Source organism: Cataglyphis hispanica, chromosome 16, assembly GCF_021464435.1.
Source record: "Cataglyphis hispanica isolate Lineage 1 chromosome 16, ULB_Chis1_1.0, whole genome shotgun sequence".
In the NCBI taxonomy this organism is placed as follows: domain Eukaryota; kingdom Metazoa; phylum Arthropoda; class Insecta; order Hymenoptera; family Formicidae; genus Cataglyphis; species Cataglyphis hispanica.
Window position 1 is genome coordinate 5833087 of NC_065969.1, and position 27913 is coordinate 5860999.

General features: G+C 36.3%; 1 protein-coding gene across 7 annotated transcripts in view; it reads right to left on the reverse strand.

Annotated features, from left to right (window-relative positions):
* Window positions 1-27913, reverse strand: part of LOC126855359 (uncharacterized) — a 119303-nt gene that overhangs the window by 90401 nt on the left and 989 nt on the right. For 3 of the 7 annotated variants that reach the window (XR_007688226.1, XM_050602941.1, XM_050602938.1), the window contains exon 1: window positions 17421-17931. Coding sequence is in view for 4 of the 7 variants with exons in the window: in XM_050602941.1 (XP_050458898.1) it covers window positions 17421-17620 (200 nt within the window). In the remaining 3 variants the exon portion in view is untranslated. Of the gene's footprint in view, window positions 1-17420; window positions 17936-25104; window positions 25257-26333; window positions 27095-27913 lie in introns of those variants that run through there. The other 4 variants (XM_050602943.1, XM_050602944.1, XM_050602945.1 and 1 more) reach the window with 4 other exon arrangements.

The window sequence follows — 27913 nt, forward strand, 5'->3', positions numbered from 1 at the left end:
AAAATAAAAAGGGAAACACGCGCCCCTATGACTCCGGAAGATGGAATCGCAAGCAGCTCCACCCGCGACAAAAGCTGCGAAAGTTTTCCCGGAACGGAGAACTCCGCTCCGTTTAGAATTTTCGCCGTACGAAAGATCGGCCGTAAGTTTTCGTCTACGTGCACGCGTATCACGGTGGATAAAAAAGATGGATTTATATTTCCGTGACGTAGAATCGTTCGCGGATAGTCGCACAAAAGACGCGAAAGGAACGTATCTCGAGATATTGTTCGTCAATAATTTATTTGCCCTGTGAAGCAAACTATGCACGAGCGAGAGATACGGACACGCGACGCGAATACGGAAATGGAAAAATATTTCATTTAACAAAAATAAATAATGTAAATAGCAGTAAAGAAAAAAATTCTAAAAAACAATGCATGTTTTAAATTATATATACATTTGCTTAACGTATGTTTATGATGTAGAATCAAAAATATTTCATACAGTTAGAAATCATCTCTCAATATAAATATAATAGCATATAATGGAATAAAAAAAATTTTTTTAATTTAAGAATCTATTTTCTAAATTAAAAATATCTATAAATACAAGTATATTCTCTCTCTCTCTCTCTCTCTTTCTCTCGATTTTCTACAATATTCCAGTCGTTCTATTTAGATCCATGTCTGTTATGTAGCACTAGATGGGAATGCAATGGAAATGCAATTTTTCCTGAGCGTCTGGCATATCAGAAAATGTCCATCGTGTCGCGGAACATGTGCCTGTCGCAAATTCGCGATCCGTATTCACGTTATAATCCATTGGTCGAGCTTTAGTAGAAAAGGCGATTACCGATCGATCCGCGGATATATTCTCGATTTCCGCGGCAGCGGAATTATAGCCAAACATCGATGTAACGACCGGCTGCACACGTCTCGTGCGAGGATCGCATCCGGAGTAAAAAATAAAAAACCATTTTTCCAAACACATGACGTTTCAAGAATAATCATATATATATTCTCGGAACAATTATACGCACACACACACACACACACGCTTACCTGAGCGATGTTACGCCCAGTCCTTTGAAGACGCGAAGACTAGGATTTATGATAATTTTATGGCTTTAGCGTCGCGCTTTTTAATATCGCAGTCGTAATGCGTTTACACAAATAATTCTGCATTCGAGATAATTGGAGCGTTAATTCAAGATAATTGGAACGCGGAAATATCCCGCGCTTTCTCGACCATTATGATATTTGAACGAAGTTAAGGGATCAAATTAATTCCACCTCAGCATTATAGTATTACTCAAGGTTCATAATAATACCGATTCTCGTAGATAATTGTGCTACCACCATGCTCAGAGTGTCGTCCAGTTTCAGTTATATCTGTGCGACGTAACGTCTGCAATACCCTTTGTAAAACGTAGGAAATAATCCCACCATATGAAGAGACCCCGCCGCTGGATTACACATAACGTCGGATTTCACGTATCACCCATGAGCTAGTCTCTCTTAATTTTGCAATTCTGTGCAATTTCGAGGAGCTCAACACAGTTTTATACTATTTTAATAGCTTATCACACCCAAGCGTTTTATTGCCGCACGAAAAAAACATGATGCATATTAATTACTAAACGAGAAGGTCTCTCTCTTTATCGATTAATAATGTTTAATGTTTTTTACTCTGTATTTGTAAGCATTGTAACAAATATGTAATAAAAGAGACGATAAAACAATAATAATAGTAATAAAATCGTATTCATCTATCATCTCGATGTGCCGTTTTCGAGGAAATGGCATCGTGCAAGGACACCGGATGTCGACAAGACTTACCGTCGTAAACTCGCACCTAAATGCACACGGCTATTGTGGCGAGAAACTTCACGTCAGTTTGGCGAAATTGTCTACGAAATACGATTTATATCAAATGTCCAACGCAAAAATATTTTGGTCTTCTTCAAGTTTTTTATTCTTCCTGGAGAGAAAGAAATTTCATATTTTATTTTTCCAAGGAAACGCGACATTTGATAAATATTGATACTGGCTATATACATATATCTTGCTACTTTTGAAATAATTTTTGTACATGTGTGTGGGATTTATTTTCTTAATAATACAAGGTAGAATCGTGTTATAAATCAATCATTCAATTAAACTTGTGAATGTGTCAATTTAGTTAATATATTATTTTCGAAAGAGCTAAAAATGTTTTCCTTTACCTAAGAGTAATTCTCAAATCTATCATCTTTTTTTAATAAGATGGATAATATACTTTATACGTTTTCAAAAAGATATTACATATTTTAAGTACAAAATATTATCTGAAAATTATATCGACTTATTCAAATCTATTTTCAAGATGTACGTTTCCTTCAGTAACACACGTTGAGCACAAGGATGCTGTGTGAATTGCACAGCTGCATTTAGACATGACGATTATACAAAAGGAGAGAAGAGTCTTCTCGACGGGCACAGAGCCCAGATCGCGTGATATTTTCTATTCGTGCCCGTACTCGACGAGAAATATTTCAAAGAACTATTGGCCGTATCAGAGGCAGAAGAAGATTTCTTTCCTCGTCTTCTCTCCATGTGTAAGAAAGATGTGCTTCTCACGCTTGGTAAGATTCGTATCGCGATCAAGAGATATCCAGATAAATTCTTCGCGTCTCCGTCCCCATGGAAATATAGCACATAAGAATTCAACATACGCGAATAAATGCATTGTAATCCAAAACTCTTATTCGTCGCTATGCGCTTGCTTTGCCATTCAAGTCTTATCATCCCGCGAAAGGAAGCGAAACTTTGACAATTCCTACTTCGAAAAAAAAAAAACTCCTCTACAAAGGTTGTAATTGCTTCCGAACTCAAGTTCCCACGAGAACTTTGACGCAAAAGTAGGTTTCTTAACGATTTGTTAAAGGCACCTTAGCTCGCTGTAATTACGTTGAAAAATTTTTCCGAGATAAAGAGAGTTTTATTTAAGAGTCTTATTATAAAAAATAGATGCGCATCGCTCGCAGTATAATTTATATATTTACTTGGTGTACATATTGATAACATATATATGTATATTCATCGTATAATTCATAATTAATTTTACCTCGACTCAAGATATTGTCGAGAAAATATTCACCGTGCAGGTTCTACGATTCGTGGAAAAAGGTCCGTTATAATATGAAGAATTTACAATTTTCTTCTGTATATTTTGTGATCTCTATAAGCTATAAGCTATTTATCGCGTCGCGCAGTTCGCGATTTACCACTGCCATGGCGTTACGAATCTTTTTTTTTCTAATGCTACGAGTTTAGCGTTTTTATCTCCGACCGTGCGATTCTTATGTTGCCGCGGATGACACATTGCTAAATAAAGCGACGAAACAAGATTAGGGAATCTCGTCATTAAATAAACTTCCTGCCCGCAATTATGCTATATACGAATAATTGATTTTAGATCATTTAATGGAAATTGAAAGGTATAACAATAATATACGATGCGCTTGAAAAATATACATTTGCCGCCAAAAAGTCTATAATAACTTTAGAATTTTTTTAGTCAAAAATTTTATGCAAAGAAGCCAAAATATTCTTGTATAAAATGCCGGAAATATGTTTCCAAATTCACGTGCGAAATATTCGATCTATAATGCAAGCTTCTTGAGTATCCTAAAGGGTCGCTCAAAAATATAATGTATCACACGAGAGGGAGATGGAAAACGCCCCGACTATCTGCCGAGTTGCACATCTTACACATTTCAATATTGCTCACCTTGCATTTTCTTGCACATCAAGATTACTAGGCGGAGAATGGTTTTTAGGTCGGTCGGATAAATTCCAATGAGAGAGCTAGCTTACCGCGGTATTATGTAGCCGTCTAAAAAAATTCGCGAAGAAATCTCCCTCGTGCAATTGTCGAGTTGCTAGGATGTTGATTCTGTTTGCTAAAAATTGCTCGCGCCCTTCTAATTTCTTTGAAGATATTAGCCAAAGTTTTATCCAACTTTTGTCGTGCAATTTTTCTCCTTCAATCACGAAAGGAGAGAGATGCTATTTTACGTATACTAGGAAAAATTTCTCTATCAAACTTTAAGAATCTGTATATAATATTATTCGCAATCTTTTAATAAAAATCTTTTTGTAAAGATAACAATACGGCACGACTATATAAAATATGATATTACCGAATACCTTTTTGACATGTAATTATTTTGCTAATTTCTATTTCTGTTAAAAACCGCACTAATTTTTTTTTATTTATATACATAATTACAATGAAAATAATTTCGTCTATCTAAACTCGAAAAAAACTTTGCCATCAAAAATTTATATCTTAAAATACATTCGCATTGATTGAATATAATTTGTCATTGCTTATTTAATTTCTTCCCTACAAATATCCAGAGCGGCGTGATTAATATTACGTTTCGGAAACACAAGTTAATTATTGCATCTTCGCGCAACCGTTTCAAATGCACGAAAGTTTAACGGTTGCGTGAAGATGCAATAATTAATTTGTGTTTCCAAAACGTAATATTAATCACAAATATATAAATGAACGATACAAGAGATCGAAACGGTGTAAAATATATATATGTGTCGTTCCAGACATTCATTTTCTTCGCTCCCAGACGAGACGTTTCTCACAACAACAAGACAAAGAAAACAAGGTTTACGGACAGGTTTCCGGCTGTAAGAGCCGAGGAGATTTTGCTTGTCCTAATTCGAAGATGCGACTAAGGGATCCTTTAGAAATGGCCTGCTACGACTTGCAGATTTCTTGGCGGCGCTCCACGCCATATATTAGCATCGAATTAAGTGAAACGATTAATGCCCTAGATGTTTTACAATCGACCTCGATCGATTTCGTACAATGCCATTTTTCAATCAATGATTAAACATTTCGTGCTCCTTGTGTTTCGGACATGAGTGAGCTCCCGAATAATTAAAAATCGCGTAATAATATGATTTCTGATGTAAATTGTGCAAACTTTGCAGTTTTATACATCATCTCTGTCATCTCTTTTTTAATATATTTCATAAAATTATAAAATATATAAAATATATAAAAATTATAAAATATTTCAAAAATTTACGAAATTTTTATGAAATATTATCGACTTATCTTTTTTCCTCGGCGTGATATTTAGAAGTATCTCCCAAGTTTTCAATTACCTAAATCAGAAACGGCAAGTAATAGCAATTGAACGAGCATTACAACACTTTCCTCTGGAGGAAAGTTAACGCTCCGCTGCATTTCTGTCTCATCTCCAGCTCCAGCATCTTGCGTTGCACCGCACGTTTTCCTCGAACGCAATTCGCCTCGTCAGCGGCGGCGTGCAAATTTCTCCGTAGACGAAACGATTAAAGTTTCGAGTGGCATTCATAAATGACGTCTCGGGACACTCGAAACTCTCGCGGAATTCCCGTCGGGGGAAACCCCGCGCTGCGTCTTTTGCCCGAATCCGCGAATTCCGAGTCAGCGCATGGTTGTTCCGACTTCGCCGCAAGATTACCGAACTTTAGTCAAACTGCCTGTGATGAGATCGGCAGCACCGTACCATAATTTACCATAAATTAAATTCGCGTGCCGCGAATGCCGCATACCGACGTGTTTTTCATGATACTGCGCGAAATCAATATCCGGAAAAGAGCTATCGTGAAAAAAAAACTGTTGCTAAAAAAATGTAAGAAGACCCGTTGCCACATGTGTGTACGACAGATATTTAAACAAATTTCTTCTGCATTAAAACCTATATCTTAAAAATTATATAAATTTTATCGTTAGTATGGAGCCTATATTGAAACAATATCAAAGTTGGCAAATTTATGAAAAAGATGAAAAAAACATCTCTATACAAAGATATACAAAAAAAAAAGAAAGAAGACTTTAAAGTATATTTACAAAAAAAAAAAAAGATTCATAAAACAACAATCGATTCGCGCAAATAACTTTCTCGTACTATAAAGTGGACGCATAAAGGAACAGGAAAGCGCATTTATTAAATAAAACTTCCAGTCTTTCCGCCGGCAAGAATTCTGCTGCGTCACTCGATATCTTCTTATTAATAATAAATATTTCGCGACTACTTACTTTACAATCGTTATATACATAGTTTACGAGAAGCGAATCGATTAATGAATTCCACTTGCTAGGTGGCCTGGAGCGACTGGCTCAAATTAATTACCGAGAAAAGAGAGGAGGCCAAGATTGCCGGAAATGAATAAATATCCGGCCGAAAATACGTATACGCCTTGTATAATTCGTCTGTCTTGACCTTTATATATTCCATTTTGTAAAAGTGATACATATTGCAACAGCAAATTGTGTGTCATATCCGACTCGATCTGTTCTCGATAGAATATTTGCTTCATGTTGTATTCGATTTATCTATAGATAACAAAATTTTCTGTCATAATATAAGTTCTTTCTAAAACGTTTTTACACAAGTGACAATAGTACGAATTTTTACAATATCGATTCAATAAAATCATCAAGGAATTACTCTCGCAAACAATAATCATGTAATTAATGTCGATTGTTAATTGATGTTGGAATAACAATGTTTAAATCAAATATTACAAATGTCCTCTTATTATCATCTTCATTCTGCGAATAAGAATATTGTCTGAAAGATGTAGAAATCAAACACAGATGCAATTAATTTACGACGTTTAACGAATGATCAACATCCTACAAGATTATTATTGCCTTTCCGATCGTTCGCGAGGTACAACATGCCACGAGTGCACTTTACCATCATGATAACGAACGCGTCTCACTTTCTTAGGCGCGAAATTGCGCGTTCATTTCGCTTAATGAGCGAGAGCGGCGAGGCGTTTGTGTAGCCACGAGAAGAAAGAAGCGAACGCATCGCGCGCGAGAGCCGCTTACGCAACGGGCAGGGAGCGAGGGAAAAACCGGAAGTGCTCGGTCAAGGTAAGACGTTGCCTCTGCCCACCGGCGCGAATGCACATTTATAGCCGCGGTTTTCCGCGATCGTATTAGTACCTCCTTCACACTATCGGGCTGCAACTTATCCCGATTGTTGCAAAACTGTGATAGAAGAGCGCTTAAAAGTCAATGGTATAATTATATAAAAAATACTTTTAAAAGCTCTCCAAAAGCAATTTTTATCTTTGTGAAATATGGTTAATTTTAAGTTTCTCTGAGTCGTACCCAGATTCACATTCGCGTAAATTAAAAAGCGGATGTTCTAAAAACTTAATCTTTTAGCGCAGCGCGATATTTTATAAGATTGTAACCGGAAAATATACACGACTGAACACACACCAGTCCATATGTATATGACACTTTATTATATTTTCGTTTTTGAGTGCCGCTGTCAAAGTAACACCACTCTTGAGCAACATCATCCCACGACAAGATGCTTCGATCCTTCTTCAAGAGCTGGATGTTTCCTTCTGCGCATGATTTATGACAAGTTTTTTCTTAATGCATGTAGGTGGATACGTCAATGCAAAATTGCATCGAAATTCCTTCTCAGTGTGTAAAATAAATTTCCGTCTCTTTTGCCGGTTTTTCTCTGATCAAGATAATACGATGATGCTTATATTTCTTTGGCCGATCCGTTATGATGTATATGGTATCTCGTTTGGCTCTCGAGTGCGGCAAGACCATTGCATCGCTGCAGTGCCAAGATGACGACAAAATAATTCCCAATACAAACAGAATAGAGACGAAAATCTTCGGATGCATATCTCATTGATTATTGTTTTACTATTAAGAGAAATGTCGAACGATTGCTATAGTGCATCGATCGTACCTGCCTTTTGTAACTTGGCAGCCCGTAAAAAAACACGCGAGAGATATTGCAATATCGTACCGATTATGAACGTCATAAAGAGTTAACGTTAGACGGCGCAAACGTTACCGATAATGTACTACCAAGTCTCAAGAATAAAAGAATTCAAGATAAAATTATCATGTGGCACAATTGTGTGCCTATAAAAATGCATAAACATAACATGCGAATTTTTCAAGGATACAGATATCGGTTTTGCGCTGCAAAAATATCATCATTATTCGAATTTATCTATCGAAGTAATCTACAGAATTAGTCTACAAAACAAAACTACGCGTCCATTTATATTTGATTCCGACTATTGTACTTGTAACCCAATGTTCAAAGATATTTGCATGAAAAGGACGACAAACGTGCTTGGCGCGTTACAAAAATGTAGAAAATAAAAATAAAAAAACAGGCAAAGGTAATCTTCGTTCGACCCCGATCAACGTGATCGGCATTTTGCGTAAATGAAGCGTGCTCCCAATCGTTTCTATCGCTGATCAACATTTGTTTCTCGATTAACTCATTACTGGAGATAGAATTCGGAAAAATTGGTCAAAAAAATGCCCCCTCAACAATCAAGTCTTGTTATTTATTCCTATGAAAATAATATAATTATTGCAAAGATCCTATATTTTTATTTTGCTAATACATATAATAAATATACGAGAATATGTTCTCTATTGGACAAACGGCGAAGAGAAGAAATTTTTTTCGTCAATTCGTTTATGCGATTCGGTCAACCGATTTTTCGTGTCTGCGTGTAATCATTGCTCGGTGCGGCTTGTAATGAAAATTGATCGCGTTTTAGCGATTAATTATCATTACACGGTTCCATAGTGTCCGAGGTTCGTTTACCAACGACACACAACGCGGTAGTTAATAACGACACCGCCAACAAACGCGCAGCCAGTTTCATTAATCCCCGCGCCGATACGCTTGTCCGGCTCCGCCGTTGTTTGGAACGATCGTTACGAGTGATAAAGTTACCTTGGGGACAGACGACAGAGGGATGTACGCCGACTCGAATAAAAGTTCCTTTACCGAAGATACAATCAGCTGAGCAAGAAACGAAAACGCGAATGTATCCGGTCGCGGCATAAAAGCGCGATTCCGCTTGTCATCCGATAACTTTCGTCTAGAATATTTTCGATCAAAAATTCTTATAAAAATCTGTTTTATCAGTTTATATTCTCAATTCATGATCGGAATAATATATCATTATTTAACATTTATAATTATTTTCTGAATAATATAGCTATACACATATTATATCAGTTTTATTTAAATTTTAAAAATGCGAATAAGCACCAAATTTTTCAAGAAAAATCAGAAGCTACTTGCTGATCTGATATTAAACGGAGTTGCTACATCGAAGCATAAGAAATCAGAGATTTTCTCCAGAGAGTTTGGAAAGCGAGATCTCGCATTCAGCTTCTATCCTAAGAAACCGTAAGATCAGCCAGCTTATCAACAGTAATAACGGTCAACCCGATCATCCCTCATGGCATGATGAAATCTGGAGAGTCCGTACTATTCGACCTCGTGATTCAAGACGAGAAAGATTCTAATCTCCAATCATTCGAAAAACGAACACCGATTCGTATCAAATCTGTATCAAATATATATTATCGTATATATTTTGATCTAATTCCATCTACATGCCACATACAGATGCATCGATAAAGACTTCTCCATCTTTTGCTTATGTCGTCAAGCTTCATCCTTATCTCGCGAGAACGTCTTATACAAAAATCGTAATGCGATTCACGTATCCGACCAACGTAAACGGAAAATGGATGCAGAACTTGGTCCTAAAACGAATGATGGTTCCTAAAAGCGTTTCGCTCAAACGGCTCGTAAACGGCGGGAAAAATGGCGGATAAGTAGCGAGAAAATCCGCAGCAGAAAGAAAAGCCATCTCGGCAGCAATTCTTTTTATCATCCTCGGTGTGATGGTTTCTTCGCGATATTCGCGTGAATCTATTTATCCGATTGACGTTTTACAAAAGGGCTTTTCAAAAGAAAGCTGACATCAAACGCGTCATATGTCATATCTTTATTATTGAGGATAAAGCCGAAATGCATTTCCTGACGATTGCAAGATCGATATCTTGATATATTCGTGCTCTGTTATTTCTATTAAGGTCCTTTCCCCAAGGTGCACACAACGTGGCTCGGTAGGCAAGGATGTAAATTAAACGCCGCAGGAAGATGGAAGATCTTCGTTTATAACCCCATATACCCCGTGGAATAATTTCATTTACGTATTTATCCACCGTGAAAATGTATCGACGAAACGTATATACAGAAACTAGCCCTGTTAAATATTCATTTTACAATTTAAACGGGCTGTAACACTACATATTAACTCTTCCTATTAACGTTTTGTAACGCAAATATTAACATAGTAACATATTACTTAAAAATTAGAATGTGCAAAATAAATTCTTGAGGAGAATTTAATTTTGTTGGAGTTTTATATTATAAAAAATTTATATATATAAAAAATTAATATATTCATATACCCTTAATAAAAAGAATCTAAATTTACAGATTTACAATCATGGTTCAATTCATTGATTGTTGCAACCAAAGCATTAGATTGAACAAAGTCAGAGGGGATCCAGTAAGGAGAGGAATATTAGAGATACATATTAGAGAAGAAAAGAATATTATTTCGCAAAGGGTCTCGCTAATACAAAGCTTGGATACATAAAATGATAATGGGGCTTTAAAGACGATTGCGGGAAACCGTTAAATCCAGACCGTTTGTAATCTCGCAAAAAGCCGCACGACTATGCGAGAAATTTCAATGATATTAATAAACCGTTGCAGTGCGCTCAGCTGATATAACGTCGTTAAACGCGCGTAAAAAAATCAGCGAAAGGACAAATTATTACTGTTTATTCGACTTGAAATATCAAATGAAAATTGATTATTCCTCGAGATCTATCTATTTTCGTTGGAGAAAACTTCATTTTATAAAAATAATAAAATCCTAATAAATATTCTCGCCTTTTTTGACAGAAATTTTTGACAGTAATTTGGTTTGCCAACGCACACATCCAAACATGTCTGCGAAAAGAGTCCGAATATTAATTGAGTTTGATATTTCTGTATCGCGCGATTAGATTCGCGAAGAAAATTTGCAGGGAAGATTACGGGATTGTCGCATATAGATGGGAGCTATCTATCTCCCGGTATGCCCGAGCTGCGATTAAATTAGGCACGACGAAGATGCGCTCTATACGAGAATTCCGACGGTGTGGGAGCCCCCACAAATCGTCCCGATCAAAAGGATAACCAACCATGATAATAATTTCCAAATGCCCGATAGTGTACGAAGAAGATTACATAATGCAATAATGCAATCTGCATCACACAAAGCATTATTACGTTGTGTATTGTATATTCCATCCGCTCATTTTTTTTTTTTGCATATTTTATACATATATATAAATTAGTGGAGTAAATAAAAAAAGTATATACGTGCGAGAAGTAAAATGTTAAAAAAGATGGATAACGATACGAATAGAGGAAAGTACATCAATCATAATTATCAACTCTGAAAAATATAAAATGATAAAGTAAACGTATTGTGAATAAACTCGTATAAAGACGCACGATATAAAAGAGTCACGCGTGCTATTTGCATTTTATATTTTAAGAAAGTTTGGAGACAATTTACGGTACGCCGGAGACGAAAGAAGAAGGGTTAAAGGAGGTTTGGAACGATGTACCAGTATAGAAATCGCGACCATCGTTATTAATTATCCATCGCATTTAATAATAAATCACAATATGCCGCCCTGTATCTGCTCGTTCGTCTTCATAAGTCACACCGGCTTGGTTTTATACCGACCACGTGGTTGTTCGTTTTTCCGCATTACTGAAAATTGTAACTAATTGCCACGCGCTACGATGAAAATAAATAGGTCCCCTCTAAACACTCGACTAAAGGTTGCGAGAGTATAAAATGCGAGAGACATTAGATATCAGACTTATCGAGTATTTCTTCAGCCGTATATTCTGAATTAAAAAAAAAAAATAATAATTTTCAAAAAAATCTTTTTAATATCTGCACTAAAACATATCTGCGATTATGTAATAATAATCAAGCGTTTGCTAAACTAAGCTCGCCAATAAATGGAAATTTAATTCCAGATTTGTCACTGTCAATATATTTATCGATCGATTATTTGTTAAGTAACATAATTTTTGCATACAAAAATTTATGAGAAAGTTGACAGTGTTGACAGGATATACTCGCGAGAATTATGTTTTGGAGTAACTACATTTCTGTCGAGAGGAGAGCATAAAATTTGCCCAAGTTCCGATTAATTACACATAAAAAAAAATTTCACAAAAGTTTTTCGCATCGTAAGACGAAACAACAGGACAAGGGATGAGAAAATTGCATTTTGTGGGAGCATTCTCCCAGAAAGAAGAGAAAACTTGTTTAAATCATGCTACATGAGATTAGACCACAGAGCGACTCGGCTTCTCGTTAGCTTTCGCGGCAAATCGAGATAATCGAGAGCTACGACAATTCCCATTTCCACTTTAACTTATTCGAAACATCTCGCCGCTGGTCCACCGCGAATCGATTTAACTCTCGGAAAATTTCCCGTAATGAATGGCACAAACAGCATTGTGCACGCACAAAGTCGATAACAAATGTTCGGGCGAGGTAGAAAAAAGTTGCCGCGATGAAAAGCGGAAAATGGATTTAATGATTCGCGACATACGCGAAATCCGTAATGAGAGGTAAAAAAAAAAGAACGTTTTGCGCGCGAAAAAGATGAGAAAATCCGAATGTAAGGTTGCTCCAGTTTTTGCGATTTACTCGGACAAAAACACGACCTCGTGATCTTCCTTTCACGGTAGAAATACATTCGACATTCATCTCGCGACGCCTCTTTTACCACTTCTTTTTCCGTCTTCCTTCCTTTTCATCATCAAGATTGTTAATACGACGAACCATTTTTATTCCAAGGACGAAGTTTTTATTAACTTGAAATTGCCATAATCATCTGTAGCCAATATAAGATCGAACAATATTTTCAATATAGATCGATATTAATTCTTATCAAGATAATTTGGAACGTTTCATTTTTCAAGAATAATACACTTCCGCGATGGAAAAAAGAATAATGACAATTAACTATGAGGTAAACTGAGAAGTTTTAGTCTTTCATTAACTTTAATTCGCCTGAAACTTTTTAATTCTTATTATAATTAAAGTTTTTAAGTAATCACTTCCCCCGCCTCGCTTGGATTTAAAGTTGCTCGTTTTTTCAAATTAGAAGAACTTTTGCGGACGAGCGAAAATTGGGAGAGTCACTATAGCGAATCGAGATGCAAAAATATGGAAGTGTCCCTATATATTTAGGACAATTGACAATCTTACTGTTTGTATGAATAAAAGTTCGCCGAGCGGATTACATCGAGCAAAATAAATTTCGCAAACGCGTTTCCGGACTGTTTCATTCGCTCTCGACGAATACGCGAAATTATTTCGCGTGGACGTCAAGCTGCTGCTTGATAGATCCCGTTGTTGTCCGAACAAATCGGTCGCTCGTTTATACCGATTTCAATCCCCGCCGTGCTATATCAATTGAGCACGATAAAATCGAGGCGAAAACTAATTGAACGATAAAAATCCGATATTTAAATTGGCCCTTTCGAATCTACTAGATCGATCGTATCCTTGATAGTCTAAATATTTAGCACCCCCTAATTCAACGCTGTGATACACATTTGATTGCGAAACTTCAACATTCGTAGCCGCTATAATTTAAAGTGATTAATACATTCCCTTTAATTAAAGGAACAAACGCATTTCAAATTATAATTATTTCGTAGCAAAATAATAATAGGCAATATCTTTGTAAAAATAATCTAATGCATAAATTATGCATTTGAATAAAATATGCACGATTAATTCTTAAAGTGAATAATGTATACACTATCGATTACAATATAATGTATATCATGCAATATAATGTATATCGGCAGGTAATATCAGGCAGGTCGTAGCAGCGGATAAACGGCTGGCATTAAATTCCAACATTTAAAGTAACGACACGCTAAGCTGTATAGAATAAATTTTTGCAAACAAATTTTATAAGCAAAAACTATTGAAAAATTTTATGCACGTGTCAATAAGAGAGATTGAGCACAATATTTTCTCTAAAATATATTATTATCATTTTATATCACTATATATTCTTGAAAATTTTTAGGATATAGAATTAATATTAAAATCATTCGTATATCTTCAACAATACTCTGAAAGTGTTTCAGAGTCATCACTACGTATCTTGCAAATGCTCAGACATTATCGGAACAGGACCTCCCCTCCAATCAATATTCCGACAATTCCTCTCACCTCGATTTGGTATCCAGCGTACAAAGAGGAGAGAATCGATCGTACGATCGATGTCCCTGCGCGACAGGAATTAAAGGAATTTACTGCGATCGATCGATCGATCGCCTCATGGTCGACAACGGCGTCAGGCGCACGAGGAACGTTGGCATGTATGCACGTATGCACGCATGCACGCTAGACACGCGTGAACGTCATACGCGACTTATTCACTTTCACCACACGATACGACGGTACGAAAGCATAGTTCGCGGCCTGCGATATAACGTAAAATAACGTTCGTTAGAGGGCCGCGACGGAAAAAAAAGCAAGTGTCTAACGAACCTGCGCAAAATTCTAAATAAAAGAGGGAACACGTCGTTAGATGCCATTAAAACAAAATATAGGATAGCGAGCGCTAATTAAAATAAATAAATTGCAAAAGTCAAACGCAAAGAAATGCGTTTCAAGCAATTCGACATAACGAACGTATATATGGAAAGGAGTACGGCTAAATCATGTGATTTCATTATAAAATTTTAAATAATTTAACAAGATAATTATATATAATTTGCAGAAACATTGTAACTGGCAATTGTATCTCGCGAGCAATTGTGCGCAGATTAATGATTGAATATATTTAAAGCTCCAGAAATTGAGATAGCGGCAGCCGCCGTTTCAAATTAAAATTAATAAAATGATGATGATAGTTTTCCAATGGAATATTTCATCGAAACATACCGGTGTTAACTTTTCATTTATCCATTATGAATTAAATATTCGACATATTAGACGAGTTTACGATCGTTACGAGTTTATGTATCAAATCTCATGATTACGTTTGCAATAACAGTATAATAATTTATTAGCAAAGTCTAAAGCCTTGCAAGTTAGTATAATTGTACATAAAACTGTTTTGTGATCTCCAGCAACGAACTGATTACAATGGAATTAATTCGAGTTCTTATGGACACGATGCGACAATTTCGCTAGAAATTGTGCATTATTTATGCTGCGCAAAATTCTGGTCTAATGGCGATAAAAGGCAGACGCGGAGATTATGTCACGTGTAGATAATGCTGTATGAATAGCTTTAAAGCTCGAGGGCAAAGCTTTCCTCCCACCGGTTAAATATTCCTTTCGATGCAAAGAATTCAACTTTACAAAGAAAGTTTTACTTTGACGTTTGAAATGCATTCGAGAATATTTCGCTGTAAAATAAATTTTGTTTCTTTGAATTTCCGAAAACTTTCATCTTGAGATGCAAACGACGCTAGATTAACAATACAGAGTTTCCAAGCTCGCAAATGCTTCTCTCTGTGAAAATTGCACTGAACACAAGTAAAAGAAAAATGAGTTGGTAAAAACGATAACAAAGACAAGATTTATTTTAGACTATTGGTCTTGAATGTATCTTAAAACGATGCTAATTAAACTGCAATTCAAACAATACTTTATAATGTATAATTTCTACTCCCTCACGCTTTTATTACGATGTCGAGAGCGATGAAGCTAATCTTCAACTTTTCAGTGCCGAAATGCAATCGTATTATAACGTACAACTTTTGTGCAAAAAAAAAAACAATCTTATTATATTTTACATAAAAACAATTAGATTTGCAATTTGTTATCTGACGTAAAAAAAGCAATTATATGTATAGAATATACAATGATGAAAGAAGTCACAATAATTCTGGATTACCGTGTATATTATGTGTGTAGGAGATAACTTCACTTTCAGATTGTGTGTCGCAAGAATGTCACTTCAATACGGACAGTTAATTAACGAGAGTAATAGTCGCGAGAAACGAGCACAGCAGGAGGAAGGGAGAAAAAACGTTGCGCCTTAGGGTAAAGCTTGAAGGAAAATGCAAAAGAAGCAGAGAACAAAAAAAATATTATAACGCGAGATTTTATATATATATATATACAATCGGTCACACGCGATCACAAGAGAATAATCATTCACGGACATCCGTATCGCGCGAGAGTTCCTGCGGAACTGACAGCACTTCCGTTACGATAGCGTAAAAATCACGAGACCTACACCCTCTCTCCTCCCTTCATCGTCATCCCCTCCGAGAGGCGACGATCACGTGACCTTTCAACCTTCTACCCGCCCTCATCGAGATGCACTCGCCCTCTGCCAGCCGCACACCCCCTCGCGCACGACGCCCCTTTCATGCTCGCTCCGAAAACGCTCGCAAAATTTTCGCCCGTGTCATTCTCGATCCGACATTCCAGTTATGTTCCGCTACGATTGGTTTAAGCAAAATGGCCAAAGTGAGGCTGTATTTCAAATTAATAGCATATGGGCGTTTCTGACATATTAAAGTTTAATGTATTGAATAGAGGAAGTAATAGTTAGATATGATGATGCAAATGTTGTGAAAAATAATAAAATTATGAATATATGAAATTAAAGCTAGAATAAGATGTTGATCTATTCATTAAATGAGATTACGAGATTTTTAATTTTTTTTATGTAATGTTACATTTCTATTTTTTTAATGTTATATCATTTTTTTAAATATATACCAATGATAACATATATAGATTCTAAAGATTTATAATCTTATAAGGCCAAGAAGCAAAGTCACGCTGCTTTGCATTTCGCGGTTTCAATTATTCCTGAATAATTTTAAAAGCGCGTACCGACTTGTTGCATATCCTTGTATCATGTAATCATTGTATATCAGGGATACAAATCATGTAAATGCTGAATACGAGAATACGCAACAAGTCTATATAGGCTTTAAGATGACAATAAATTGCCGTAAATTATAATATTTCGCAATTTTTACAAAATCGAATTTTCCAACGGCAAATATTAAAGATATTCGTAACATTTCTCTTATACGTAAACAAAATTGTGCCGTGTATTTCGGCAGAGGCGAGCAAAACATTCCGAAACGTCATTAAATGTAAAGAAGGTCATAGATCATCCGTCTATATTATACGAAAGCGGTTATGTGTGTGTGTGTGTGTGTGTGTGTGTGTTTACCGAATAAATGTAGACGTTCCGGATAAATAACGGCACGCTGTAAATCTTGCGCTTAGCTTCGTATCAGTAAACGCGATAATTACGACGCTCTCGAGACCCACCAGAGAATTCAAATTTCAGCGCTTTCTCGCAAATAAAATCTTCTTTATAAAAATAAAATTCTTAAATATATGTTTCAAATTGGTCTCTGTCATCCTTCCAGTCGCGACAAATCTAAACCCCCAGAGCTTTAAAAAGGAGAAAATCTCCCTTACCTGCCACTTGCGGGCCTTCTCACCACGTCGTAGCGAACGCTGGGCTTCCTACGACGATTCCTCGGGCTTCTCAGAATTTCCGTGCCGTTTCCGGACGGCTCGACTCGCTGAACAATGTCACGCAAATAGGTGTGAGTCTTTAACGGCTGATACGCCTCGATCGTTTTGCAGGCGCCGATACAACCGCAGCACTTGGACATCGCGTTCGATTCTCTTCACGCGACAATCGAATCTTCTTGGCAAAGTTTTTTTCCCTTTTATCTCTCTAGCGTTACTACTACCACCTTACAATCCTCGAAACTGCCTTACTTTCTGGCGAACAGCAAGCGTGTGTGGTATCGACATCTGCGCGAAAAAGAAGAAGAAACACACGGCTTTGGCGTTGGCTCTTGGACGAGAGCACGTCCGCCCGATATAGAAGGTCCGAGTGAAATACACTCGACAGTTTATAGAACCGCCCGTCGATCCCGCACGCTCGGCGTAGGTGGATAAGAACGGTATAGGAATCGAAAGAGCTCGTCATCTATCGCGTGCGTGCTCTTTACGTGAACGAACTTCCGAAAGTACTCGGTCGATGAAGTCTCGAAACACCGGGCGCGGATGTACTACCCGAAGGGGGAAGCAACCTTGGATGAAAAGTTGGAACGATTTTTGCTCCATGCCGCGTCTGTCTGCGCGTCAGGAAAAACATTTTATTCAAAAGGACGCGACGGCGAATTCAATTTTTGAACGTTATAGATATGGAAAGAGTAGGCGATATGTATTTTACCACAAAATGTCACCTTTCTCATGAATAAGTAACGAAGAATATCTTTCCATCTTTCCAGGTTTCTGTATATAGACAAATATATTATATATAGTTTTAAGATCATTTCACGATTAATCAGAATTTTGACCACGATAATTTGAACACGACACACTTTGATTCGCATACTTTAATCATAAGTAAGATTCGAAGAATAAAATCAAAGTAAAAGAGAGCGGGAATGGATCGATAGGAATGCGCACAGCGTTTGTTGCAAGCAACGAAACAATGCCGAAATTTAACCGTACGTCCATCGGAATTGCGAGCACGTACGCGAGGAATGTCTTTTCAGCTACAAATACCATCATTTTCCCGAGCTCCGATCCCCATCGCACTTCTTCATAATTGTTCGATAATTCTTAATATTCCGAAAACGTCATCGTCCCGTTGTTCACGCCCTGAGTACGTTGTAAACCTGGTAACGATCGTTACATGACATTTACTGATCGTTTTATAACAATGCTCGATCGCGCGCGTTTTACTCGCAATAAAATTTCTGAGATCATCCTGAGAACAAAAATATCTTTCACAACAAATAAAGTTGGAAGAATCGCAAAAAAATCTCAAACAAAAACTCGCGTCGTTATAAATATATGGCTTATATCCTAAAAGAATTTTTAAGATGTTTTTATATATCATAAGATTATATATAATTATTATTTATCCCACGCAACTAGATACTAATTTCAATGGAAATTACTACCGTCGATTTCTTTTTTGTCACGTTATACAGTTTGAGTTTTATTTTCCATCCAGCGAAATTTTAAGGAAATTTAGTTTTCAATCGGACGCGCTTCGCGTGAAACGTCATATGTCGGAGCACATGGTTGGAAATTCGCGAGTTCCCATCGCGACGAACGCTTGGAACGATACTGAGGAAAGTTCTCTCTGCAAAGGGAGAAGATGAAAGAAGAAATAGAAGAAGAGTCTCAAAGAGAGGAGGAATATCCTCCGTCTGTACGTCAGCAGTGCGTGACGCATAGTATGATTTAAATAGGCATAACAATGCTTCCTCAGGAACAGGATGTATTCCTGTCAGTATTATTTAACATAAACGTGCATAAAAACTATCCTTTTATAAGAGACAATTAAATAATGTTATACACCCGATAGATTATTTTTTCAATTATAAGATTAATAAAAATATTATATAAAAAAAAATAATATATAAATAAAAATAATATATAAAAATAAAATATAAATAAAAAATTAATCAATGTGAAGATCAATTTTTTCTTCATAATCTGATTTTATTCATCGTAAAAGAGAGATTGACGATTTTTAAAAATGTTTCAAATGTATGGAAAAATAATGTTTCGATATAATCCACCGAATGTTACGCCAATGTGTCGACTGTACGATCGCATCGCATAAGAACATTCATCGGCGTATACCGCGAGAACGCATTTGCTCGACACACGCATCGCTGTAGTCAACAAACCAGGCGGATCAACAACCGGACATGGCTACAGACTGCAGCTTCTTTTGCGTTTCGTTTGCTCTTCGGGAACGCACGACGATATACGTCATACGTTCGACATTGAACGTTCATTTATAGAAGCAGAGTATTTTCTATTTTTTTAATAAGCCAACATCATTAAAGGCAATAAGAAAAAAGATAGTTTATTTTCAACTTGATTTTCAATGATAGAAAAGGATAATTAATAAAATAATTATCAACGAGAGTCACATCGGCAAAAATTCAAGTGGAGTAATAAGGCAGGGAAAAATATTGTTATTAATGATGGTCAGTTTCTCTCGTATGATGCAGCCGGATAAATTCGCAAAAATTCCCTGGTGGAAAAATGATAAAAGGGTAACACGTATTGTATAGAATATATTCGGAGAGAGGACGTGGTTGGTACGTAGAGTCGCACGATTTCGATATAAGACACGTGCACGCCATAAGGGCGACGATCTTACGCTCCGCAAATCCGGATCTCATCCATGAATTTCTATCGCAATAATTCCGCCAATTTATCGCGTAGCAAGGTATTTTGTACGCCTGTGTACACGACTAACAATGTAAACATGTGCGGTATATTTTCATAACACATTGCATTGCGGTGACTCGATTAACCGGTGTCTACGAGAATTACATCTTATGATTTGCCATAATTATCGAAGCGTGACGTATCGCGAAGCGAATAGAGAAAGAAAGAGAATGTGCTGACAACGAAAGCAATATAAATTAAAGTACGCTGCAGCGCACAAATTGCGGAAATATGAAGTGCGACGATAGTAAAATACACGACATTGAAATTTATTTCTCTGACATGTACATTTTGCTCTTTACATCTCTTCGAGACGTGCATTTCCCGTCTTGATATGAGACGTGGAGAAATATTTTTCCGCGATCCTTTTATATCTCTATTAGATAGCTATCACGTTTATAATGTTTAAGAGATGCTTCTTTTGATTCAATTAATTTTTTTATTCTAGCTTATATTTTTAATTAGGAATTAAGCTTAAAGAGCTTAAGTAAAAGATTATTTGACAATGTAAAAATAAGTGCAATGCAATCACGCATATTCAATGATTTTAGAGACAAATTATGAAAGCTGTGTGCATGAAAAAAATATTATATCAAGTGTCAAGTATCATATTAAGAAATTCATTAAAAAAAAAAACTAAAGAGAGCGACTATTAAAAAAAGTCCATCATCGATTGTTACTAGTTTGTTGTCGCTTTATATTTTACATATATATGACATAGTAAACGTGAAATAATTATAAAATCGATATTGCTTCCCTTTCTTGCAATCCTATCCAGTAAATCTCCTGTAATGGCCATATAGGCATGTAATCCGTTTACCTCGAGGGAAGCACAACTCTTTTCCGTCCGGGACGACAAATTTATTAAAGACAAAGACCTCTCTCGGAAAAGAGAGGTCAGAGATAAAACGCATAAGTCCTCCAGCACGAGTCATTCGATCTCGCGCTTTCTCTTTCTTTTTCTGTCTAAATTCGCTTCTTCGATCGATATTTGCTTTCTCTCGTTGTATGTGTCATTTAATCCATTCCGTTCGAAAAACCGGAAATCGGTTGAGATAGTAACTGTTGACTCTCCCCGACATGCATACGATATATGCGCGCACGTGTTCGTGAATTATATTTAAGAAGTTTATGAAACGGAAGAGGGCGAAAAAAAAATGCTCGATGCGAGAATATATTATATGATGTAAATAAGATTGAATAATAATAAACGGTCTTACGATCGAGTTAAAAAATCGAGCGTTAAAGCACGTTTCCATCCTTTACATTTACATCATAAATATATCACGTATATTTATATATTTAATATTGCGCATATTAAATTATCTCGTGTATCATTATACTATTATATGTTACATAAGACGAGAAAAACGAGCTAATCATGCGCAGCGCAATGTTCGGCGCGTCTAAGAATATCGATGACGGACAAAGTTAGGAGAATCAACCGACAGAGAGATGGAAGGCAATATTCACTCGGTGTACTACTCGGTGCCCGTGGTGATCGCGAGGTAAAAGCCAACGCTCTCATAATTCAGTACAGTGCGCAATATCGAGGAACTACGGAGCTTCAGCGCCAGCATACTTTCGTATTTCACCTAAAACAGGTGGATATTGCCGACGATGCATCACCCACACCATTCGCCGGAGCGCGTGTCCGCTACCACAATTTAGCCAAGAGTGCAGCCGCAAGATCGATTGATTTTGTTCAGTACCGGCTTTTTCGCGATATACAACAATTTTTCAAAATTACATATGTTTAACGCATAATAATTTTTAAGTATTATAATTGTAATAAGCGAGTGTATTAGATATGAAAAGAATTTAATTTAGAATTCGCTTCGATTTCATTGCCAAAAATGAAATAAAATATATTTCTCAGTTTTTCTTGATAAAAATAAACTTTTTTCGTGCATTTGCATTTTAAAAAATATTGAAAATGCATCTATTCAATTCCGCTGATGAGATAATATAACTAATGAACGTTCCATAACAACGCGTGACAACGAGACGAAGAAAATTAAAGATTTCAGAACTTGACTTATGGTATCCGATAGCTATTCAGGAATTATGTATCCTTCTTATCTTCCTTACGCGAACTGCTGCATAAAAAGTCTAAGTCTAAAGATCGATATTCCAAGGCGCACTTCGAATTCGAAGTGGAGAATAAGACTTCCATCGAAACTTTAATCGATCGCAGTGAAAAAAGATATGTTGAGAGTAGAAAGAGAAGAGAGAAAGAGAATGGAAGAGGGAAAAAGGAACGAGAGAAAAAAGAGAAACGAGAGAAAAGAGAGTAAAGTCAAAGGAAGCGAGGAAATGTACGGATTCTCGCCACCATGTTCTTATCTCTGATACATTTGCCGATCGAATATGCGTGCACATTGCAATCGAATGTACTCGAGAAAGTAGCCACGTGGCGCCGATACGAGAAGAGTCTCTTCTGTCTCGTTCCATTTCAACAAAAACATGTGCCGGTAGTATCTCGCGAGCTATATGAAATAAAGAAAACGAAAGCATAGGAAAAATCATCCTAAATAAATCGCAACTTTCGAGATTACGTTAAATCCATACATGTATCGAAAATGATATTAATTACTATATTTATTCTCGAATATTGAGCAGAAATTATTATCAAATTATTTTTATGACTTATTTCGCAAAAGCTAATCGAGTGAATCGAGAGGTAGAAATATTTCGTAATGTAGATAAATAAGAAAAATAACGTATTTTTCTATGTACGGACATATTATCTTGAGGAGAAATATTATCATGATAAATTATAAAGTGCTCGCTGCGAACAAGGAATGTAAAACCAACAGAGAACTTTAGTCAGAACTTTTGGCAGGAAACACGTGCGTGATGTGTTTCTCGACATTTCCCGACATTTCGGTGTGATCTCACCTCTTGCGCGTTTCCTTTGTTTGCAAGTATTCATAACAAAAATAGAGAGAGAGAGAGAGAGAGAGAGAGAGAGAGAGCCAGTTCTTTTCGACAAAATGCAAAAGAGCAGTACGAAGGAAAACGGGTAAACGAGGACACGGCAGTAAAGGAGAGAAGGAATGCAGTGCGGTCACAACATCAAAGTGAAACGAGATGGTGAGTTGTCTGGCTGTAGTCGAGCGTGCATGCTGAATGTACGGATGCTGTCGAGTGCAGGGGCTTATGGTTACTGCCAGAGTCCTCGTGAACAGGGACGATTCTCATTTAATGTTCGGACTTCAAAATCGTTCCGTGTTAACGGCGTTCTTACTGGACGCGACGTTTGCACTATGCAAGATATCTGGACCGAATGAACTCTCTATTTCTCTCTCCGCTCTCACTACCCATTTGCGATTTCTTTGAAACACTCCGTTGTTCGCACGGACGATCGCACGTGTCACAGTCGCATTTCTCTCCTTTCTTTTTCTTTCAAATATTCAACTATTGTTGGATATTTTATCTGAGATAAGGAAACGATTTTCGCATAGTTGTTTGAATAATTTTACGTGCCGCTGAAAGGCACACAAAAAAGTTTTCAAAGATTTATCGTTGATCGTATTCGCGTTGAATATCTTATCTTTCGTCACATCGATCGTATGCTTCATGGCTCATGATAAAAAAAAGCTTCATTTCGTATAACTTTCCGGCAGACTAATTCCCGATTTCCCGATCGGCTTTCCGCGACATTCCACATGAACGCGTTGCCTTATGTCACGGAAGAAGTTACTCGACGGACGAGGAAATCGTGACTCGAAATTTATAAAAATGCATTTCTTTTTCTAATATATAATATATATAAATTATTTTTTTTCTAATTTTTACAGTTTTTTTTTATTTTCAATATTAAAACGATATTATAGTTTGCTATTAGTGTCTATATCTGTGATTTAAAAAGCTCTCTCTCTCTCTCTCTTTCTCTCTTTCTCTTTGTTGTGCTCCATTAAATCTGCATAAATCAGTTATAATATGTGATATAGTCGAGATGTACAGCAATAATCCAGCTATTTTAAATTCATGTCCAAAATGCACAAAAACATATTACAATTTATAAAAGCTTTATGTTGCAAAATATTTATCAACAAAACTGAATCATGAAATTTTGTTATGGCGTTTCATTTAATTCAAAGTAAATAAACAATTTTATGTATGACATAAAACGTCGCACAATTTATATTTTTATAAATTCTTATTAATCTTTTTCTATATACTGCTTTTCGCAGTATGATTATATTCTTTTTTCGCAATGTATAATAAATATTTTAAATATAATTCTTTTAATAATTTAAATATAATTCTTTTAATAATTTTAATATAATTTTGTTTAATTATAATTTCGATGAACTTGGGCGAAACGAGGAATATTTCTCATCGATTTCGGACACGCTCGGGTGTAAATTACACTTTGCTCAACCGCGTTCGATATGCTCTTAATTGCGTTATTTTACGTAAAGCGCAACTGCACTTTGCTTTTAATTAAATTCCGCTATACCGAGAAATCGGCCAACTGAGCTTCTATATATATGTAATATTCTTCGATCGTCAAATAGTCAGACGAGAGACAGAAAACTGCATGCGAAATGCCGGAAAACACTTTAAACTACTCGATACAACTCAATAAAATTTGAGTTGAATTAAACAAAATGATTTATGAAGCGCCTGTCAAGGCGAAGATCAACCGACTTTTGTGAAAGCAGCAAACTTTCAAAGAGAAGCCACAGCGCGAGTTATTTCTCACGAGACGAGATAGATCAGTGTTCTACGACTGACTTCGTCGGCAAAAACAAAGATCTATTATAACGGATATCGTTGAGCTCTAGTCGAACGTGAAGGGCTTCTTCGTTCCTCGATATGAGAGATGAGAAACAACGCAACATTCCAAACGGAAGAGAAAGAAGCGGCCACTCACCTCCGCCACGATCCCGGCTTCAGCGAACGGTCTCACGGCATCCAGCATCCTCTATTCTCTCGTTTGCTAGAGTATCCTCTCTGTCTTGATTCCCCTCCGTCTTGCATCCTCTCCTTCTCTCTTGTTCCAAGTACGTAATCGGAAACGGCAAGCTGCAAGAAAGACGATGATATTAAATTTAAAGCCGCAGAAGGGCACTGTTCTGACAAATATGTGCGTGCGTGATTATTTTAAGTTCTCACAAATTAATTTGAGTCTTTTTTAAATATATATAGGCGAAAAAGAAAAAGGAAATATTCGCGAAATAATATTTTCAAGAACTGAGAAAATAAATACGCGTATAACATTGAAAAATTTCATTTATACGAGATAATTAAAATTTCATATCGATATACAAAATCGATAATAAAAAAAAAAAAAAAAATTGTACAATAAAATATTTAAAATCAAATTTTCACTTTTATTTAATCTTTCTCTATTGAAGTGCTCTCTACTTTTATAATATTTGGTTTCAAAATACATTGAGAACAGTTACACTAAAAAATCTGAAAGTGAAATATAAAACATAAAAATTTTAAAAATTGTGACAAAAGATTTTATATGTGCTCCAAGCTTATCGTTTTGTTTATTAGTGTTTAATAACATTTATAGTATAATGTATAACCTTATAAATTCATTTAAACTTTACAGCGCGTTACAATTCGATTAATCCATAATTAAGAATTACATTTACATGATTTTCTCTTTTTTATACGAGTAGCTCTTTCTTTCAATGATCTTTCTCTATGTCATTGATATGATTAATGATCAAGAATGCCAGAATACGCCTACAACCGAAATATCTACGCCATTCACTTCATCAGAATGCTTATAAATCACGGATATATTTTGTCTTTTGATGATTTCGTCACGCAATTTTTGTCGCGTTAATCGCACCTTCGCAATCACATATGTCTTGATAAAACCATAGACATGCATTTCATTTTTTTTTTTTTTTTTTTTCCCGTAACGAGAATCACTATCGCGTAATTACCAAAGCTACACACCGTTGTAATCAGTGATGACATATTTTTGTGTTATCAAAGAAAGATTATCGTACGCATGTAGCGTAGGAAAAAAGAAAGAAATAGCATTATATTGTCATTAACATTAATGTTTATATTAATCGCAGATAGATTTTATGTCTATCACGGAAGGATTGATCGGAGGCTGTAATCGTTGAAACTCACCGTCCTTGGTTTAAAATAACGAAGAACGGACGCGTCCTCTGGAATGTAGTCGTCAGATCGACGCTTTACCGATCGTGAAAGGTATAATCCGCTATCTACTTTGTGTGTGTCACTGCACTTAATTCAATACACACACTTGCCACGCGATCAATCTTTTCTTAACAATCACACTCAGCTCTTTTGGATTATAAAATCTCCATCACGAACGTCCGAAGCTACATTTCTCGCTTCGTTTCTCACCAGATTTTTCGTAACGATATCCAAGAAATCACATTTCCGACACTAAAGCATCGCTTATCATTTATATTCCGATTTCGCAATCCTCTTTTGAGGAAGTAATCGAAATTCAAATGTCACATTGATCGAACGTTTAAAAAGATCTTCGTACATGCAAATAAATGGCCACGATGGCGATTGATCATATAATATATCGGATACTTTTTTCGTCCAAAAAAAAAAACAAAAAACACAAGTACAATATTGTTTACCGCTTTCGCTACAATTTTTCGTCGCTTTTCCGAAAAATGTTTCGACGATCGCCACAGGATCAGTAATGAAAGCACGAGCGGACACAGATGATGACGCGTCGACGCGCGGTTCGAGAAGAGGAGTGAAGAAAGCTTTCACCGATCACAATCGTATCTGCAAAGATCACCTGAGGACCACTTTCTTTCCAACGCACGCGACACGCGTTTTTCGTCGCGTTTTTCGAACGATAAACACACACACCTGGGCGCGCGCGCCATGAGAGCGAAAAAGCGCGTACCGCGTAAGGACGAAACCGACACGATACTGGATGAGAACGGGCAACAGGTTCGTCGGCTTGCCTCCGAGGAACGCGAAGGTAAGGGGAAGTAAAGGGGGAGGAGGGGGTAGCAGCGAGCATAGCCAGCCAGGTAAGCCGCCATTGCTCCTGACGCAGCATCCAACCTGTCAGTGGCGTAATTAACGAAACTCTAGTAGGCTCCACGCATTAATATAAATATTATTTTATAAAATGCTATGAGAGTCATGTGTCTTTCGCTCAAATATATAAATGAATAATGCAATTTCATCTAAGACTATAGATATAAAACATCTCTTTAGAATAATTCATCGTAATTCATATATGTACATGTTAATTAAATTCAAAACTAGAACATCTATTCGGTTTTAAAGTTTTTTTAGAATTAAAAAAGATAAAAATATAATAATTTTATTACAATTTTATTCCAAGTATACAAAATTGTAATAAAAATAATGAAAAATGGATGTTCCTCGAAATATTTCTAACAAACTTTAATATTAGAATTCTTAGCGCGCTTTATTTTAAATTAAATTTTGTTTCATTAATATTCACTTCAAATTAAACAATGAATCGTCATTTATTTCCATGATTCATAGCTAGAGAATTATTAACGTTTTGATATATGTTTACGACAGAAACCGACTCAGAATTTTCCAAGGAACAGCTGTCTTTACATTTATTTACCGCTAATTCGAGGACACTCTATGTGTCTAATCCGAACGTTGGTGTAACCAACCGTTCTATTTGATATAGCACCTCGATAGGAAGCGTCAGTTACGCCACTGCGGCAACA